General features: G+C 39.4%; 1 protein-coding gene and 1 non-coding gene across 3 annotated transcripts in view; both read right to left on the bottom strand.

Annotated features, from left to right (window-relative positions):
* The window catches only part of IPO11 (importin 11), a 231,259-nt gene that overhangs the window by 193,345 nt on the left and 19,573 nt on the right, over window positions 1–18,341 (bottom strand). For both annotated transcript variants that reach the window (XM_066375687.1, XM_066375677.1), the window contains exons 2-4: window positions 17,866–18,009; window positions 9,343–9,443; window positions 1,035–1,107 (exon numbers count right to left, since the gene is read on the bottom strand). In XM_066375687.1, the coding sequence (XP_066231784.1) occupies window positions 1,035–1,107; window positions 9,343–9,443; window positions 17,866–18,003 (312 nt within the window). In that variant the 5' untranslated portion in view covers window positions 18,004–18,009. The remainder of the gene's footprint in view (window positions 1–1,034; window positions 1,108–9,342; window positions 9,444–17,865; window positions 18,010–18,341) is intronic.
* LOC136390320 (U6 spliceosomal RNA) lies at window positions 9,130–9,238 on the bottom strand. The gene has a single exon (XR_010748729.1). It is a non-coding gene; the product is annotated as a U6 spliceosomal RNA (small nuclear RNA).

Genomic DNA, 18,341 nt, shown 5'->3' with positions numbered 1-18,341 from the left:
TTAATAATCAAGTATTTAAATTTTCTTCAGTTTTCATTTCTAATATAATAAATATCAACAGATATAACCCTTCAGGGTTTATATTGGCAGTATAAAGAACGTCTAAGATCACAAAGTTTGAGAGCTACTGACCTAAAAATAGAAATGAGCATCAAATATTAGGTATGCAAATAATGTTTGTTCAAATTAGTATTTCTCAAATGCTGGCTGACAGAGCATCTAACCAATGGTTTAGCTCAATCACCAAACCCTTCCTGATCACCGTCTGCCCCGGTGAAAGCTACTCCCTTCCTCTCCACCTTCCTTCATCTCCTAAAGTACTGTAAAGCAAAAAAACTGAGATCATGTCAGTAAAAGTTGAGATAAAGCTGCATTGAACACATGACCAAAGACAGTGTGCTTTGTATCTATAAGCAAAACTTATTTTATTCTTAAAAGAAAAATTCCACCATAAAGGAAAATATCAACTGTAGAGTTTACTATCTGTCCCTCGCACATAGTAAGAATTATGAATGTGAAGGATTAAAGAAATAGACAAAAACCTGAAATCATCTCAAAGTTTATAAAAAAGGGGGAGGGATAATCTAAATCAGGGGTCTCAAACTCAACTCAGCATGTGGGCCGCAGAGCAAGATCACAGCCGTTCGGCGGGCCGCACTAGGTCTACAAAGGGTTTGGTGACCGCGAGTTTGAGACCCCTGATCTAAATCATGAAAATTAATTTCTATGCTTTAAGACTACAAATATAGAGACATTTGCTTTAAATGTTAACTCAAAAACTTAGTAAGTTTAAAACGTATACAAGTATATCTTAAAATAACTTCTGGGTTTTAAATAATTAATAGCCAAATCTAACCAAAATTCTTAACAGCTAGAACTGGATTCCAAAATTAAAAAAACAACAAAGTATCTAAAAACATTACAAATGGACATTATGTAATAAGATTTTATATTTAATGCCAAGAAACAAAATTAGTTTAAAAAAGAAACACAAAAACTAAGGAGAGAGAAAGAATCAGCATTTTCTCACTAACCTGGTTTACTGGTTCACTGAAGTTGGTGATTAACCCTGCACGCAGTGTAGATTTCTCCTCCTCTGAGAGCGCACTGAAAAAAGATGTGTTTGTTATGCAGAGAATAATATCTAACACTAAGTGCTGGTAAGCGCTACAGTGATTTTTAAAAATAAAAAACCTTTTAAACAAGGTGTCTCTGATTGTTTTTGGTCAATAAATGAAAGTATTTCAATTACTTGCAAGTTGGCACAAGTCATTCAAAAGCATAAAATTCCTTCACAAATGAATAAACAGGAAGCACAAATAAGCCACAGGAAATAAGACAAATCCACAGTAATGAATGTGACTTTTTTATCTGTGCTTTTATTGATGTAAAACTAGTTATAGACAAAAATATTGTTGGTTAGCTAGAAAAAAACAAATAACTTCTGTTATAAAATCTGAGTGAGATTATTCTATGGGGTAAGAGACCAGGAATGTTCGGGAAGAAAAACTTAAAATCTCATTTTACATAGCTGGAAAAGATAAACACAGTATTTTGACTACAAATGAAGAAAGAAACTAGATAACAAAAGAACAAGGATGGAGAATATTCATTCACTGTATAAGATTGTAAACAATACGCTTTTTGCACTATATGTATTGTTAAATTAAAATTAAATTTTAAAGCCCTCATTTTAAAGTTTTCCCTTCTGGCAGATGAATCAACTCAATAAAATCAGCTATACAAGTTGTAGAGAATTAAACACAAGTTTTAAGGCATCGTAGAGATGAACTGTTCCCCCCCCCCAAAAAAAAAAAAAAAAGTTCAAGTGCTAACTTTAAGACCTGTGACTTTATTGGGAAATGGATTTTACTGATGTAAGCAACTTAAAATGAAGTCACACTGGATTAGGGTGGGCATCAGGGTGCTGCAGCTGCAAGCCAAGGAACCCCAAAGACTGTAAACTGCAACCAGAAGCTAACAATATACAAGGAAAGATTCTTCCCTAAAGCCTTCAGAGTGAGCACCGCTCTGCCAAGCATCTTAACTTTAGACTTCTATGGGAAATGGGAAACTAACACAGCACCAAAAAACAATGAAGGCAGCAGCCAGGACTTAAAAGACTCCCTGTGAGGTATACGCCCACAAGAAATCAAGCTGGAAGTAGCAGCTAATAGACTAAAGCTAAGGAGAGTTCTCACACTGCTGGAAAGACAGAAAATGAAGTTCAGAGCCCACCAAGGAGGTCATACCTTGGTAAACACCCAAGGCTTGCAGTTGAAACCCCAGGAAGGCTAAAAGTAAGAGGATTGAGTTAACCAGCAAAAGACCACCCTTAACAAGATCACGGCTGAAGTCATACTCTATTTGCTTGAAAATGAAATTCTGAGAAAGAAAGCAGAATTCAAACCTTTCCAATTTTCCCTTAACATTCAGCATTCGATCAAAAAATGACTGAAATCAAAATAAATATAGAATCAGGAGATATAGACACTGTAATTATCAAAATCACACTTTAAATATTTAGAATGATTACATTCATGAAAATAGGTATTTGCCCTGGCTGGTGGCTCAGTGGATAGAACATCAACCATGCTGTCCCAGGTTTGATGCCCAGTCAGGGCACACAGAAGTGACCATCTGCTCCTGTCCACTCTCTCTCCCAATACTCTCCCTCATTCCCTCCCACAGCCAGTGACTCAAATGGTTTTAGCATTGGTGCAGGTGCTGAGAAATGCTCGGTTGGTCCAAGCACATCAGCCTTGGGCACTAAAAATAGCTCAGTACTCAAGCACTGGCCACAGACAATGTTGCTGGGTGGATCCTGGTCGGGGCACATGCAGAAGTCTGCTCACTATCTCCCACTCTCTCACTTAAAAGAAAGGAAAGAGAGAAAGAAAAGTAAATAGGTAAAAGAAGAAGAAATTTGCCAGAAAACTGGAATCTGTTTTTTAAAAAATTCCAAAGGGAAAGCCTAGAACTGGTAAACCCAATAAATGAAATAAAGGTAACTAAAAGGTAGTTGAGTGGAAAAAATCCTGACTGAAACATAGTAAGAAAACAGAACTTTTGTTTTTAAGAGAGTTCATTTACAATGTTCACTAAAAATACTAAAGACAGTTCTTCAGGCAAAAGACAAATGGCCCCAGATTCAGGAAGCCTGACTGTCTTGTGCAGTTTAAAATATGTACAGAATTAAACTACTCAACAGAAGCACAAAAAGACAGGAAGACATAAATGAAGTTAACATATTACACAGTTCTTGCATTATCTGGAAAAAGCAAAGTACTAACCTGAGAATAATCTCTGTAAATCAAGGATGCATGTTATAATCTCTAGGAAAATCATTTGAGTAATAAAAGTGTCCTAATAATCTTGTGGAGGGAAAAAATGATAACAACTAATTCAAAGGAAGGCAAGAAAGAAAAAAAGAAGGAAGGGACAGAGATAAGACAGAAGCAAACAGAAACAAATAGTGAACGGAAGACTTAACCCCAACCTAAATAAACAAAGATGGTGGACTTAACCTCAACTTTATCAGTAATTATATTAAATGTAAATAGATATAATACTAAAATTAAGAAATTTATTAGATTGGATAAAAACAAAACCCAACTATTTGCTACTTATAAGAGAAACATTATGAGTAGAACACAAAGAAAATTAAAAGAAAAAGCCGAGAAATATGTACCATGCAACCATAAGATGGCTGGTGTGGCTCTGTTAAAATCAGATAAACAAGACTTTTAAGTTAAAACATATTGGTAAATATAAGAGGAACATTTCAAAATTAGGGCAAGGTCAGTTCTACAGGGAGTATAACAATCCTGAATTTGTATGATCCTATAATACAGCCTCAATATAAAGAGAGCAAAAACAAAATGAAAATAGGTGTGCCCTTAATTATATTTAGAGATCAACACACATCTCTCAGTAAATGATGGGGAAAGCAGCACAAATACAACAACGATATTATAAAAGATTCATAGCGTAATTAACAAGTCCGACCTAACTGACATATATAAAACATTACAATCCACAACGGCAAAACCCCCATTATTTTAAATGCACACAAAACATTTACTAAAATACCATATGCTGGAATCATAAAAGAAGACAGCACATTTCAAGGAATCAGTAACAAACATGTAACTAACATACTGACAGTCACTGTGCATATTTCTAATTAAACCATGAGTCTAAAAAAAAAGTCACAGGAGGAATTTAAAATATTTTTAACTAACTTATAATGACAATACTACATATCAAGGCTCATGAAACTAAACTAACTAAAGCCATGATTAAGAAGAAAAGCCTCGCTCTGGGCAGATAGTTCAGCTGGTTAACACATCATCCCAAGGGGTAGAGGTTGACGGTTTGATCCCCATCCGCATCCTGTGCTCCTGGAGTACTGTATGTGGTGGCGTAGCAAAGCGTGGCGTCGCTCACGCACAGTACTACTTCCAGTGACGCAGAACGCACAGGTTAAGGCTCCGGAAGTGTGTCATATGACGCATATCCGGTCTGTGGCTGCGGCGCCCCACATCTCTGGAAGCAATGTGAAATAACAGCAGAAGTAGGAAGAAAGGCAAAGCACTATAACCATTACTATACAGTATAATGGCTCCCATACTCCCCCAAATGTACAACAACATAATGGCCCCTATAACCTCCCTTTGCCCAAAAGTCTCCCCACATTACTACACACCGTGTTTCCCCTATTATAAGACCCTCTCTTATATTAATTTTACCCCCAAAAGACGGGGGCTGTCTTATTTTTAGGAGGTGTCTTATAATAGGGGAAACATCTAAAATCTCCAACCAGATCTAGTCTAACTGATGCATACTTGCATCACTTGTTACGGCTAGCAGTGATAAATATGGAATCGGACACTGACCATCTCAGTAGCCAAAAGCAGGCCCATAGTTCCCATTGAAATACTGGTCAGTCTGTTGATTTAAATTTACTTGTTCTTTATTTTAAATATTGTATTTGTTCTCATTTTGTTTTTTTACTTTAAAATAAGATATGTGCAATGTGCATAGGGATTTGTTCATAGTTTTTTTTATAGTCCAGCCCTCCAATGGTCTGAGGGACAGTGAACTGGCCTCCTGTGTAAAAAGTTTGGGGACCCCTGCTCTACCCACTGCGCCACCGCCTGGTCAGGCACAAAAGAGTTTTTAAGGAAGCATTATTTTTAACAGTCAATAACTAGAAACAATCTTACTGGCCATCACCAAAACAAGTAGGTAATTGTGCTATGTTCCTAAAATAAAATGTGGTGCTCCTATATAAAAGAGTAAACTACTGCTCTATGCAACTACATGGTTAAATCTCACAAATATAATACTGAATAAAAGCCAGACACAAAAAAGAACATACTATATGATTTCTACTTGTATAAATTTCAGAAACAGGGGAAACTAATCTATTGTGAGAGATGTCTGATTGTACTTACTTTATGGAGTAAAATAAATGACTGAGTCGGGGCAGCAGGGAGGCTTCTCGTGTACTAGTAATGTCTTCTCTAGTTCTAAATGATAGTCACATGGGTGTGTCCATATTAAAAACATTCAAATTGTACCTGTCATTTATGTACTTTCTAAATATGTTACATGGGGTGGGCAAAAGTAGGTTTACAGTTGTTCATATGGAAAAAGACAAATAATACAACTAAATACAATTATTAATAAATAATAATACAAGAATGAACTGTAAACCTACTTTTGCCAACCAATGCTCAAGGTGGTAAACAAATAAGAAAACATGATTGGCCCTGGCCAGTTGGCTCAGTGGTAGAGCATCGGCCTGGCATGCAGAAGTCCCGGGTTCGATTCCCGGCCAGGGCACACAGGAGAAGCGCCCATCTGCTTCTCCACCCCTCCCCCCCCCTTCCTCTCTGTCTCTCTCTTCCCCTCCCGCAGCCGAGGCTCCATTGGAGCAAAGATGGCCCGGGCGCTGGGAATGGCTCCTTGGCCTCTGCCCCAGGCGCTAGAGTGGCTCTGGTCGCAACAGAGCGACGCCCCGGAGGGGCAGAGCGTTGCCCCCTGGTGGGCGTGCCGGTGGATCCCGGTCGGGCGCATGCGGGAGTCTGTCTGACTGTCTCTCCCCGTTTCTAGCTTCAGAAAAATACAAAAAAAAAACAACAAACAAAAAACATGATTAAGATAAACATTTGGGTAAAGAGTCAAAGTCCAATGAAAGTCTATGCTCTTCCATTAGAAATGATCTCTAATTTTCCAACTTTAATAGCTGCCTTCTATTATCAGACCTCTGAAATGTTTTCTGCTATGTTTTGCTTCAAGCTTAAAATTTGAGTTTTCTTCTATGCCAAGAAAACAGGTTTAACAGTTTACATCATTTTAACTTAGAGAATATGATTAGCCTGACTGGTGGTGGCACAGTGGATAGAGCATCCACCTGGGATGCTGAGATCCCAGGTTCGAAACCCCGAGGTCTCTGGCTTAAGTGCAGGCTTGCCAGCTTGAATGCTGTATCATCATCATCATCCCAAGGTCACTGACTTGAGTCCAAGGTTGCTGGCTTGAGCAAGAGGTCACTGGCTCAGCTTGAGACCCACTGATCAAGGCACATATGAGAAGCAATCAATGAACAAGTAAAGTGACTTAGCTATGAGTTGATGCTTCTCACCTCTCTCTCTTCCTGTTTTTCTTTCTCCCAACCCCCCAAAAAGAATATAATTATTAGCTACCAAAGGATACATAGAGAGAAACTATGTAAAAAATTAAAAAATATAAACATATTATAGAAAACAAACCATTAACATGCAGGAGACTTTAATAATTCTCCAAAAGTTAACATTCCACCTTCAGTTTTATGTACATGTTATCATTAGATAAATTCAGACTACTATATCCCAAGGAGAACCTGAATAGTATCTAATTACTTAGGACCCAATTACAGTTGCATTGTATATAATGATATATAAGTTTAAATTAATCCTCATTCTGTGGAAATAGTGGTTAAGAGAAGGAATTATATAACATGAAACTTAGATAAGAACACAAGCAAGCCTGACCGGTGGTGGTGCAGTGGATAAAGCATCGACCTGCAATGCTGAGGTTGCTGGTTCAAAACCCTGGGCTTGTCTGGTCAAGGCACATATGGAAGTTGATGTTTCCTGCTCCTCCCACCCTTCTCTCTCTCTCTCTCTCTCTCTCTCTCTCTCTGTCCCCTCTCTAAAATGAATAAATAAAATCTTTAAAAAAAAACTAAGCAAGCAGATTTTAAGTGTCAATTTGTGTATTAGTTTGATTACTAATCTTTGTTCCTTCGCTCCCTTTCTCAGTACATTCTTAACATCTTTTTTCCCTAAGTATATTCATCTCCTTTCCAGTCTGTATCTCAATATATACTAAACAGACAGCTTAATTTTTAAAATTTAAAGTAAATTCCGGTTTCTAATTCTTTATGTGAAAGTACAATCTGAAATATTTAATCATAATTTACTCTTTTCCAGTCATTATAAATGACTATTTATACTCATTATAATTATATTCTTCATATAACCAGTAAAATGTCAATTTTAAGAAACATCTAAGCCTGACCAGGTGGAGGTGCAGTGAACAGAGCGTCGGACTGGGACGCAGAGGACCCAGGTTCGAAACCCTGATGTTGCTGGCTTTATGGGGTCGCTGGTTTGAGCAAGGGTCGCCCGCTTGAGTGCGAGGTTGCTGGCTTGAGCATGGAATCACAGACATGACCCTATGTTCACTGGCTTGAGCCCAAAGGTCACTGGCTTGATCCCAAGGTCCCTGGCTTGAGCAAGGGGTCACTCGCTCTGCTGGAGCACCAAGGTCAAGGCACATATGAAAGAGCAATCAATGAACAACTAAGGTGCTCCAACGAAAAACTGATGCTTCTGATCCCTCTCCCTTCCTGCCTGTTTGTTCCTACCTGTCCCTCTGACTCTCAGTTTGTCGAAAAAAAGAAACATCTAAAATTTAACTGGATTGGCCTGACCTGTGGTGGCGCAATGGATAAAGTGTCGACCTGGAACGCTGAGGTCGCCGTTTCAAAACTCCGGGCTTGCCTGGTCAAGGCACATGTGGGAGTTGATGCTTCCTGCTCCTCCCCCCCCCTCTAAAAATGAATAAATAAAAATAAAAAATTAAAAATTAAAATTAAAATTTAACTGAACATCGCAGTAGAAAAGGTTGGGCTGTTGCATTGTTTTCAATAACTCAATACACAGTTTCTCATCATTAAAAACTGTCTCTCTCAAAATTATGAATTTTAAAATAAGAAGAGATGGGTCTGCTCTATGCTACAGTATCTTAAATGCAGCCTTAATATGTTCTACTTGCTTCCAATATTATTCAAGGGCATATTTTATATGCACTTTGAAGCACTCAGGTTTTTTTTAAAGGCCTTATATTTATAAGAACTATGGTGCCATCTACTGGAGAGCAAAGGTGATGTTGCTTCTTCACCAAGTTCACTAAAATTCTATCAAATCCATTCCAGGATCATATTAATTATATAACATGTACTTAATTATCAAGGGAAAATATGTCCACTTAACCACCAAAAGAGCAGTTACAACTGAATCTGATGAGATTACAAGTATATACTATCCCATTCCCACCACAAAGGAATTATGCAGAAGACTAGAAAATTAACAACCAGCTGGCTCAGAAATAACCTGAGATTTTCTTCTCAATGACTTTTTTTCCAAAATCCTAACCTCATACTTAAAAAGACTTTTTCAACATGACTCATTCAATTCAGCCTTTGTTTTGTGCCCATAAAATTAGAGATCCTCTACCTAACCTGTGGTGGTGCAGTGGATAAAACATCAACCTGGAATGCTGAGGTCACCAGTTCGAGGCCCCCAGTTTGCTCGGTCAAGACACATGTAGCTATCTACACAACTTGTAGATAGCTACAAGTTGATGCTTCCCACTCCTCCTCCCTCCTCTCTCTCTCTCAAAATCAATAAATAAAATTTTTAAAAAAATTAGAGAGTCTTAAAAGGAGGCCAACAAGAAATCTATACACTGCCTTCCCAAAATAAAAAAAAGTCAAAGAAAAACAATAATATGAATATTGATTTGTAATTACTACACAGAACACTTTTCTCCTTTATTAAGTAATACACTTTTCTTTTAAATGTCAAACACTTCACAAACTTGCATGTCATCCTAGCACAGGGACCATGCTAATCTTCCCTGCATGTTCTAATTTCAGTACAAGGGCTGCTGCTGAAGTAAGCATAAACTCATTCTTTTACATAATGAATGAAGATTAAGAGGTACATTACAACACCTCCCTGAATTTGGGAAGGATTACCCTGGGGGGAAGAGAGTGATGAAACTTACTGAGGTGCTACACGTCTCCAGTAACGATCAATTCCATTTTTAAAATACAGCACAGCAAGCCACCTTACATTTATATCCAGAGTGTGGTTTGTGAAAATATTCTGTAAATAAAAAACACAGTATTAGAATAAACATATAAGTTAAAAGTATAATTAATATACCCACAACAAAATACAAACATATTTAAATGGAATGTCTAATTTAAATTATACCCCTATATACACCATGTTATTTTCTAAATACTGTATCTTTATATTCATCTAAGAAAGTATACCTGCTCAGTAGAATGTTAATTGTTTAAGTGGAGTAATGAATAGGTGGAGATTCATTACATTATTTTATTTTTAAATATGTTTGAAATTTTTCCTAATAAACCTCATATTATCACAACCTACACACATACAGAACTAAAATAAACACCTTCTAAATTAAAAAATAAAAAATAGACCTATCACAGCATAGATTCAAACATTCTAAGGAACCCTGGCCAGTTGGCAAATTGGTAGAGCGTCGGCCTGGCATGTGGATGTCTTGGGTTCGAGTCCCAGTCAGGGCACACAGGAGAAGCACCCATCTAGTTCTCCACCCCTCCCCTTGCCCGCCCTTCCTCTCCTGCAGCCGTGGCTCGATTGATTTGAGTGTGTTGGCCAGGGCACTGAGGATGACTACATGGAGCTTCCGCCTCAGGCACTAAGAATAGCTCAGTTGTGAGCATGGTGTCAGATGGGCAGAGCATCAGCCCTAGATGGGGGCTTCCCAGTGGATCCCAGTCAGGGCACATGTGGGAGTCTATCTCCCCTCCTCTCACTTAGAAAAGAAGGAAAAAAAACATTCTAAGGAGTCAAAGCCCCTGAGTTATTACTACATGCTATTAAATAAATTATTTCAAAGTATTTTCAGGTTGCCAGTTCAAAACCCTGGGCTTGCCAGGTCCAGTCACATTACAAGAAGCAACAGCCTGACCTGTGGTGGCGCAGTGGATAAAGCGTCGACCTGGAAATGCTGAGGTCACCGGTTCGAAACCCTGGGCTTGCCTGGTCAAGGAACATATGGGAATTGATGCTTCCAGCTCCTCCCCTCTTCTCTCTCTCTCTCTGTTTCTCTCTCCTCTCTGTCTCTCTCTCTTCCTCTCTCTGTCCTCTCTCAAAATGAATAAATAAAATAAAATTTAAAAATTAAAAAAAAAAAAAGAAGCAACAATGAGGCCTGACCTGTGGTGGCACAGTGGATAAAGCATCGACCTGGAGGAACGCTGAGGTCTCCAGTTCAAAACTCTGGGCTTGCCTGGTCAAGGCACATATGGGAACTGATGCTTCCTGCTCCTCCCTTTTTCTCTCTCTCTCTCTCTTCCTAGCTAATGAATAAATAGTCTTAAAAAAAAAGGCAACAATGCAGTGATGTTTCCAAATCCTCGCTGCCACCTTTTCTCTCCCTTCTCACTAAAAAAAACCCAAAAAACAAACAAACAAAAAAACCCAATCAATAAATAAAATGTTTAAAGATAAATATAGTATATAATGATGAAATATGATCTGACTGACTTTGGGTGACAGGTACACAAAGCAATCAACAGTTCAAATGTTATAGTAATGTTCACCTAAATTCTGTGTACTCTTATTGATCAATGTCACCCCATTAAATTTAATGTCTAAATAAGAAATAAAAGTATTTTCCTCATTAAAACAAGTGTGTTTACAATCAAGTTTAATAGAACATTATTTTAAGTTATATAAAGGCAGATATGATGTGAATAATTTCAACTCAAAATTAACCACCTAAAAAATTTACTCCCTGTGTTAATAATACAGGTAATCCTCACTTTGCACAATAGTGGGAGACCATAAAAATGATTGTATAAGCTAAAACCATGCAACGTAATCTTAATAGTCAAAGAGAAAACTATGGTTGTTCTGTGACCTCTAAATCTTTTAACCAAAAATTTATTTAACCTGACCTGTGGTGGTGCAGTGGATAGAGCATCAACCTGGAATGCTGAGGTCACTGGTTCAAAACCCCAGCCTTGCCCAGTCAAGGTACATATGGAAGCAACTACTATGAGTTGATGGTTCCCACTCTTCCCCTTTCTCTTTCTCTCTCCTCTCTCTAAAATCAATAAATAAAAATATTTTTAAATTATTTAAATCATTATCAAAAATGTTTAACTGATAGGTATAAATGTTAATAAAAATAAAAAAGAATAGTAAATCTAATATTTATACTATAATTTAAAACATCAAGGGACTTTTGGTCAAGGTGGAGGCTTCAGTAAATGTGGTACTCGCTTCCTCCCACAACCACATCAGAATTACAACTAAACCACAGAACACCCATACTTCAGAACCACCAGAATTCTAGCTGAATGGAAGTTCTACACCTAGGGATTTGAAGAAGCCACATGGAAACTGGTAGGAGGGGCATAAATGGCTGGCCTCACAGCCACAGGTGTAGATAAAATTCTGCAGGTACATCTCAGCTGCAGAGTTCCTCCCTGAGAAGCCAGGAGTCTCAGTTCCACACGAGGCCTGCCAGCACAGTCCAGGGCCAGGAAGAAAAGTTCCCCATAACTTCTGGCTGTAAACACCAGTGGAGATTGTGGCTGAGTGAGAAGGAGGGCTACTGGAGTTCCTTTTAAAGGACTAGCATATGGACTTACTCTGACCTACTCACTGAGTTCCAGCGCTGGAGCAGCCAACTCAAAAAGCTACAGGGACATAGGGGGGAGAACTGAATTGTCTAGAATCAGGACAAGAGCTAGGAGGACAGCTTTCTCCCAGACAGAAGTGCTGACAGAGGCCACTGTCCCTTTTCTGGGTCTGCCTCCCACAGACCTACTAGGCAGGCACCATATTTGAGTTGCCATCAACCTGGATTACACTGTTGGCCCTGACCTGGTGCTTCCCTGAGACCTCGCCTGACCTAACTAGCAGGTCCACCCAAACTGTTTCCAGTGGTTTCTCCATACAAATGCTTCTCCTGCCGCATGCTTCAAACATTCCTAAAACGTCTCAAATAAGCAGTATCTGGCCAAGTGGCTCCAGGCCCAGCACTAGCAGCAACAGGCCTTAGTTCACAGCTTGGCCTCTCCTGGACACCTCCAAGCCCAGCACAGGTAGCAGCCATCTGTATATCACTCTGTAGCTCATGCCAGGAGGCCCCAGGCATGGTACAGGCACTGGCTACACTTGCACCTCCCAGGAAGCCCCAGAGCCAGTGCGCCCAGTAGACAGCTTCAGAACATGCCAGAGTACTGCCCTACCACCTTCATGAGCAACACACTCCAGGGCGGAAGCAGTGAGCACCAAAGCCCCACTGAAGCAAGTCCTGCTCCATAGGGTTGACTCCTACACAGCAGCTTCTCCGCTATAATTGGTGCTGGTTCTTAGCCTGGGAGGTGGGGTGCGCAATCCCTATCACTGAGGCCAGTGGCAACCAACGCTCAACTAGGCCTGACCAGGCGGTAGCACAGTGAACAGAGCATCAGACTGGGATGCAGAAGATCCAGGTTCAAAACCCTAAGGTCACTGGCTTGAGCATGGGCTCACCGGCATGAGAGCAGTGTCACTGACTTGAGCATGAGGTAGGATCACAGACATGACCCCATGGTCACTGGCTTCAGACCAAAGGTCGCTGGCTTGAGCAAGGGGTCTCGCGATCTGCTGGAGCTCCGCGGTCAAGGCACATATGAGAAAGCAATCAATGACCTAAGGTGCCGCAATGAAGAACGGATGCTTCTCATCTCTTTCCTTTCCGTCCTGTCTGTTCCTATCTGTCCCTCCTTCTGTCTCTATTTCTGTCTCTGTCTCTCTCGCTAAGAAAAATAAAAATAAAAAGGTTCAACTAGAAAAAGACAGTGCACAGCCCACACAGGGGCACGTAGTCCCACACAGGGGCGCACCTCAAGCGCCCAGCTTGGGACACTGGGGGGGGGGCTGTACCACTGGGCCCTAAAGGACACCTACTATACAATGCCACTCTACCAAGACTAACAGACGTAACAGCTCTACCTAATACATAGAAACAAATATAGGAAAGCAGCCAAAATGTGGAGACAAAGAAACATGTCCAAAATAAAAGAAGTCTTCAGAAAAAGAACTAAATGAAACGGAGACAAGTAAACTACCAGATATAGAGTTCGAAACAGTGATTATAAAAATGCTCAAGAAACTTAGTTAGAACTTCAACAGCATGAAAAAGGACACAGAAGCCATAAAAAAAAAAACCTGTCAGAAATGGATATTAAATAAAATGGAAAAGAGTTTACAGAGAATCAATAGACAAAATTGAGAAATGAAATCAGCAATTTGGAATGTAAAAAAGCAGAAGACACCCAATCAGAACAGTAAAGTGAAAAAAGAATCCAACAAAATGAAGATAGTGTAAGGAACCTCTGGGACAGCTTAAGGCAGGGGTCTCAAACTCAACTCAGCATGTGGGCCGCAGAGCAAGATCACAGCCGTTTGGCAGGCCGCAGTAGGTCTACAAAAGGCAACTGTTACGCAACACTTTTCTCACTGCAGTTGAAAACAAAAAAAAAATCAGTACAAAATTGTTCAGCGGGCCGCATGCGGCCCGCAAGTTTGAGACCCCTGGCTTAAGGTATACGTACCAATAATGACATCATATGGGTGCCGGGAGGAGAAGAGAGCAAGAAAATAAAAACCTATTTGAAAAAATAATGACAGAAAACTACCCTAATCTGGTGATGAAAATAGAAATAAAAGTCCAGGAAGCACAGAGAGTCCCAAACAAGATGAACCCCAAAAGGCCTATACCAAGATACTTTATAATTAAAATGCAAAAAAATCTTAAAAGCACCAAGAGAAAAGCAGTTAGTTACTTACAAAGAAGCTCCCATAAGGCTGTCAGCTGATTTCTCAACAGAAACTTTAATATTCAATGATAAAAAGCAAAGACTTACAACCAAGATTACTCTACCCTGCAAAGCTATCATTTAGAATCAAAGGACAGATAAAGAGCTTCCTAGACAAGAAAAAGCTAAAGGACTTCATCACCACCAAACCAGTATTACCTAAAATGTTAAAGGGTCTTGAACAATAAAGAAAAAAAATATATATCATAAATATGAAAAATAAAATGACAATCAATACAAAAATAAAATATCACAAACATTGAGAATTAAAGTATTTTATTTCTTCTTAAAAAAACTTATCTAGAATAGTGGGCACATAGGACAAATGGAAAACTATGTTAAGGAATACGTCAACTGACTGAAATTACACTGCACCTCAAACCAAGAACAACTCAAACACCCAGAACTGGCTTCTTAAACACAACCTTATGTAGAGAAACCTCAATGACAGAAATAGTAATATATCTTATACCTGAAGTCTAACAGAGAGTCCAGCATGGTGGAATCTTCATAAATACCTATTGAGCAAATTAGTGAATGAACAGAAATGAAGTGGGAAGAAATAAATAAATAATAAAATGAAATTTTACTATCCCTCTAAGAAGAAAGGTATAGGTGGCAAAACTAAAAACAAAAGGTTTAGGCACTGGCCTAAAAGGTGGTGGCACAGTGGAGAGAGCGTTGACCTGGGATGCTAAGGTTCCAGGTTCAAAACCCCAAGGTCATCGGCATGAGAGCAGGCTCATCCAGCTTGTAGGTGGAGCAAGGGGTCACTTGCTTGGCTAGAGGCCCCCAGTCAAGGCACATATGAGAAGCAATCAATGAACAAGTGTTACAACTATGAGTAGATGCTTCTCATTTCTCTCCCTTTCTGTTTTTCTCTCGTTAAAAAAAAAAGAAAAAACAAAGGTTTAGGCATTTAATATTTTCTTATTTACTGATTTTAGAAAGAGAGGAAGGGAGAGAGAGAAAAAGACAGGAACATCAATCAATCTGTTCCTGTCTATGCTCAGACCAGGGATCAAACTGGCAACCTCTGTGCTTGGGCTGATACTCTAACCCAGTGGTCCCCAACCTTTTTTGGGCCATGGACCGATTTAATGTCAGAAAATATTTTCACGGATCGGCCTTTAGGGTGGGACGGATAAATGTATCATGTGACCGAGACGAGCGTCAAGAGTGAGTCTTAGACGGATGTAACAGAGGGAATCTGGTCATTTTTAAAAAATAAAACATCGTTCAGACTTAAATATAAATAAAACGGAAATAATGTAAGTTATTTATTCTTTCTCTGCAGACCGGTACCAAATGGCCCACGGACCGGTACTGGTCCGCGGCCCAGGGGTTGGGGACCACTGCTCTAACCAACCTAGCTATCCAGCCAGGGCAGGAGGCATTTAATGTTAATAATGTTATACAAAACATCAACATCAATCAAGCAAGCCTATTGGTGTTTTTAAGGTCCAGCAGTTACAAAAATAAGAAATTCCGAAAGTGTTTTATATTTTGGCATGAACACAATGCCACTTATAGAGCACATTCATTCAAATAAGCATATGAAGAGTAAAAATATTTAAATATTTTCTAAATATTTATACTGTGACCAAAATTTACAAAATGATGCTGGGATTATCTATATAAGACATTTTCATTAGCATCTTTAAAAATCAATCTGCTTTTTTACCTTTTTGTTACTGAGCCGAACAGCCACTTTCATGTTATATTAAATATGACTCTAGACCAGGGGTCCCCAAACTACGGCCCGCAGGCCGCATGCGGCCCCCGCCGCACTTCTGGAAGGGGCACCTCTTTCATTCGTGGTCAGTGAGAGGAGCATAGTTCCCATTGAAATACTGGTCAGTTTATTGATTTAAATTTACTTGTTCTTTATTTTAAATATAGTATTTGTTCCCGTTTTATTTTTTTACTTTAAAATAAGATATGTGCAGTGTACATAAGGATTTGTTCCTAGTTTTTTTATAGTTGGGCCCTCCAGTGGTCTGAGGGACAGTGAACTGGCCCCCTGTGTAAAGTTTGGGGACCGCTGCTTAATTTCCCTTACACTCATGACCAGTATTTCCTTACATTTAACAAACAAGTCAATCACTTATGCCATGAAATTAAAATACGTTAATAACTATAATTTTCTATTTTATAAGATAGGGTAAACAGATTTGCTGTAAATTTGTCACCTAGGCACAAATATTAGATCAATTTTTGATCCACTGGTAGTCTCACTGCCCTTACCAGAAACTAAATCTCAAACACTAAACACAGTTCTCAAACCTCCAAAAGAAAAGAGTAAGGAAGGCCCTCAACACAAAACAATATTCTTTCATTCTGGCACTGGGAAAACACTATAAACTCAACAAAAGCTTTAAACTTTCAGAAAGGTTTACTTAAAGCATATATTGTTAATTTAATTATTATTCTATTTCCCATAACACTCAGGAAAAGTGCAGATACATCAAGAAAATAAAAATGTTAAGCCTGGAGCCTGACCAGGCAGTGGCGCAATGGATAGAGCACAGACTGGGACACGAAGGACTCAGGTTCTAAACCCCGAGGTCGCCAGCTTGAGCGCGGGCTCATCTGGTTTAAGCAAGGCTCACCAGCTTGAACCCAAGGTCGCTGGCGTAAGCAAGGGTCACTCGGTCTGCTATAGCTCTCCCCACCCCCACCCCCCCACCCCGGTCAAGGCACATATGAGAAAGCAATCAATGAACAACTAAGGTGCTGCAACAAATAACTGATGTTTCTCATTACTCTCCCTTTCTGTCTGTCCCTATCTGTCCCTCTCTCTGTCTCTCTCTGTCTCTGTCACCAAAAAATAAACCACAAAAAAATATTAAGCCTGTTTTAAAGTGAAACACACTGAGAAGGTAGACCTGGCTCTGATGCTGCAGCGGGAGACTGAACAACTCTGACAACATCACTGGGACAAGGATGAAGACAAACATGGAAGCAGACTGCCTGTAGTCTTGAGGTCAGCATTAACATGCTTAAACAGAACATCAGCCTCGTAACCTTCTAAGTAGATACTTCCAATAACCCACTCATTTACTTATTCACCCATCAACAAACGTTTCTTAAAAGCCCTCTAAGAGCCATGCCCTGAATTAGTAAATGGCAGTACAATGCAGCCAAATATTTAGATCAGTCTCACTAAGTAAACCACAAGTAGGTTTTTGAAACAATTAATATAATGATGTCTTTATTAAAAATAATAGTGAACTGGCCCTGGCCAGTTGGCTCAGTGGTAGAGCATTGGCCTGGCCTGTGGAAGTCCCAGGTTCGAGTCTCGGTCAGGGCAAACAGGAGAAGTGCCCATCAGCTTCTCCACCCTTCCCCCTCTCCTTTCTCTCTATCTCTCTCTTCCCCTCTTCCAGCCAAGGCTCCATGGGAACTAAGTTGGCCCAGGCACTGAGGATGGCTCCATGGCCTCCACTTTGGGCGCTAAATGGCTCCAGTTACAGCAGAGCAACTCCCCAGATGGGCAGAGCATCGCCCCCCTAGGGGGCATGCCAGGTGGATCCCGGTCGGGTACATGCAGGAATTTGTCTGTCTGCCGCTCCCCACTTCTCACTTAGGAAAAATACAAAATAAAATAATAATAAATAATAATAATAATGAACAGTTTTAGAACAACTTACCAACAACACTGAATAGAAACCTGGCTGCGTTTCCCACTGTTTCAGCTGCTCCTCAGCCGGTTTTAGCACAGCAGTATCCTGACTGGTGGCCTGTGTTAAGACCCGAAGAACAACAGTGCTGGCACTATTGAGATCCATGGAAACCTGGCAACAAGAAATTAACATGCCTGAATGGACTTTATACAAAAAAATTAACAGAAACTTGAGAAAAAGCTTCAAAGTCCTTAATTACTCCTTTATCAGTCATTCACTTCTTCCTTCACGTTTCTGAATTTCTATCTTTTCTACATAACATCCATACCCTTACTTAAAATCCCTATAGTTCAATTCAAACCAGCTAAAATAAAAATAAAATTCAAGTTTTAAAACAATAGTCAATATCTGAGTATATATTATATGCCAAGCATTAGATAATTATTTATTCCTAATAATAACTATATGTGGTAGGTAGAAAAATAAAGAATGAGAGACTTTAC

The sequence above is a fragment of the Saccopteryx leptura genome, chromosome 1 (assembly GCF_036850995.1).
Source record: "Saccopteryx leptura isolate mSacLep1 chromosome 1, mSacLep1_pri_phased_curated, whole genome shotgun sequence".
In the NCBI taxonomy this organism is placed as follows: Eukaryota; Metazoa; Chordata; class Mammalia; order Chiroptera; family Emballonuridae; genus Saccopteryx; species Saccopteryx leptura.
This window is presented reverse-complemented; position numbering and strand designations above follow the sequence as displayed.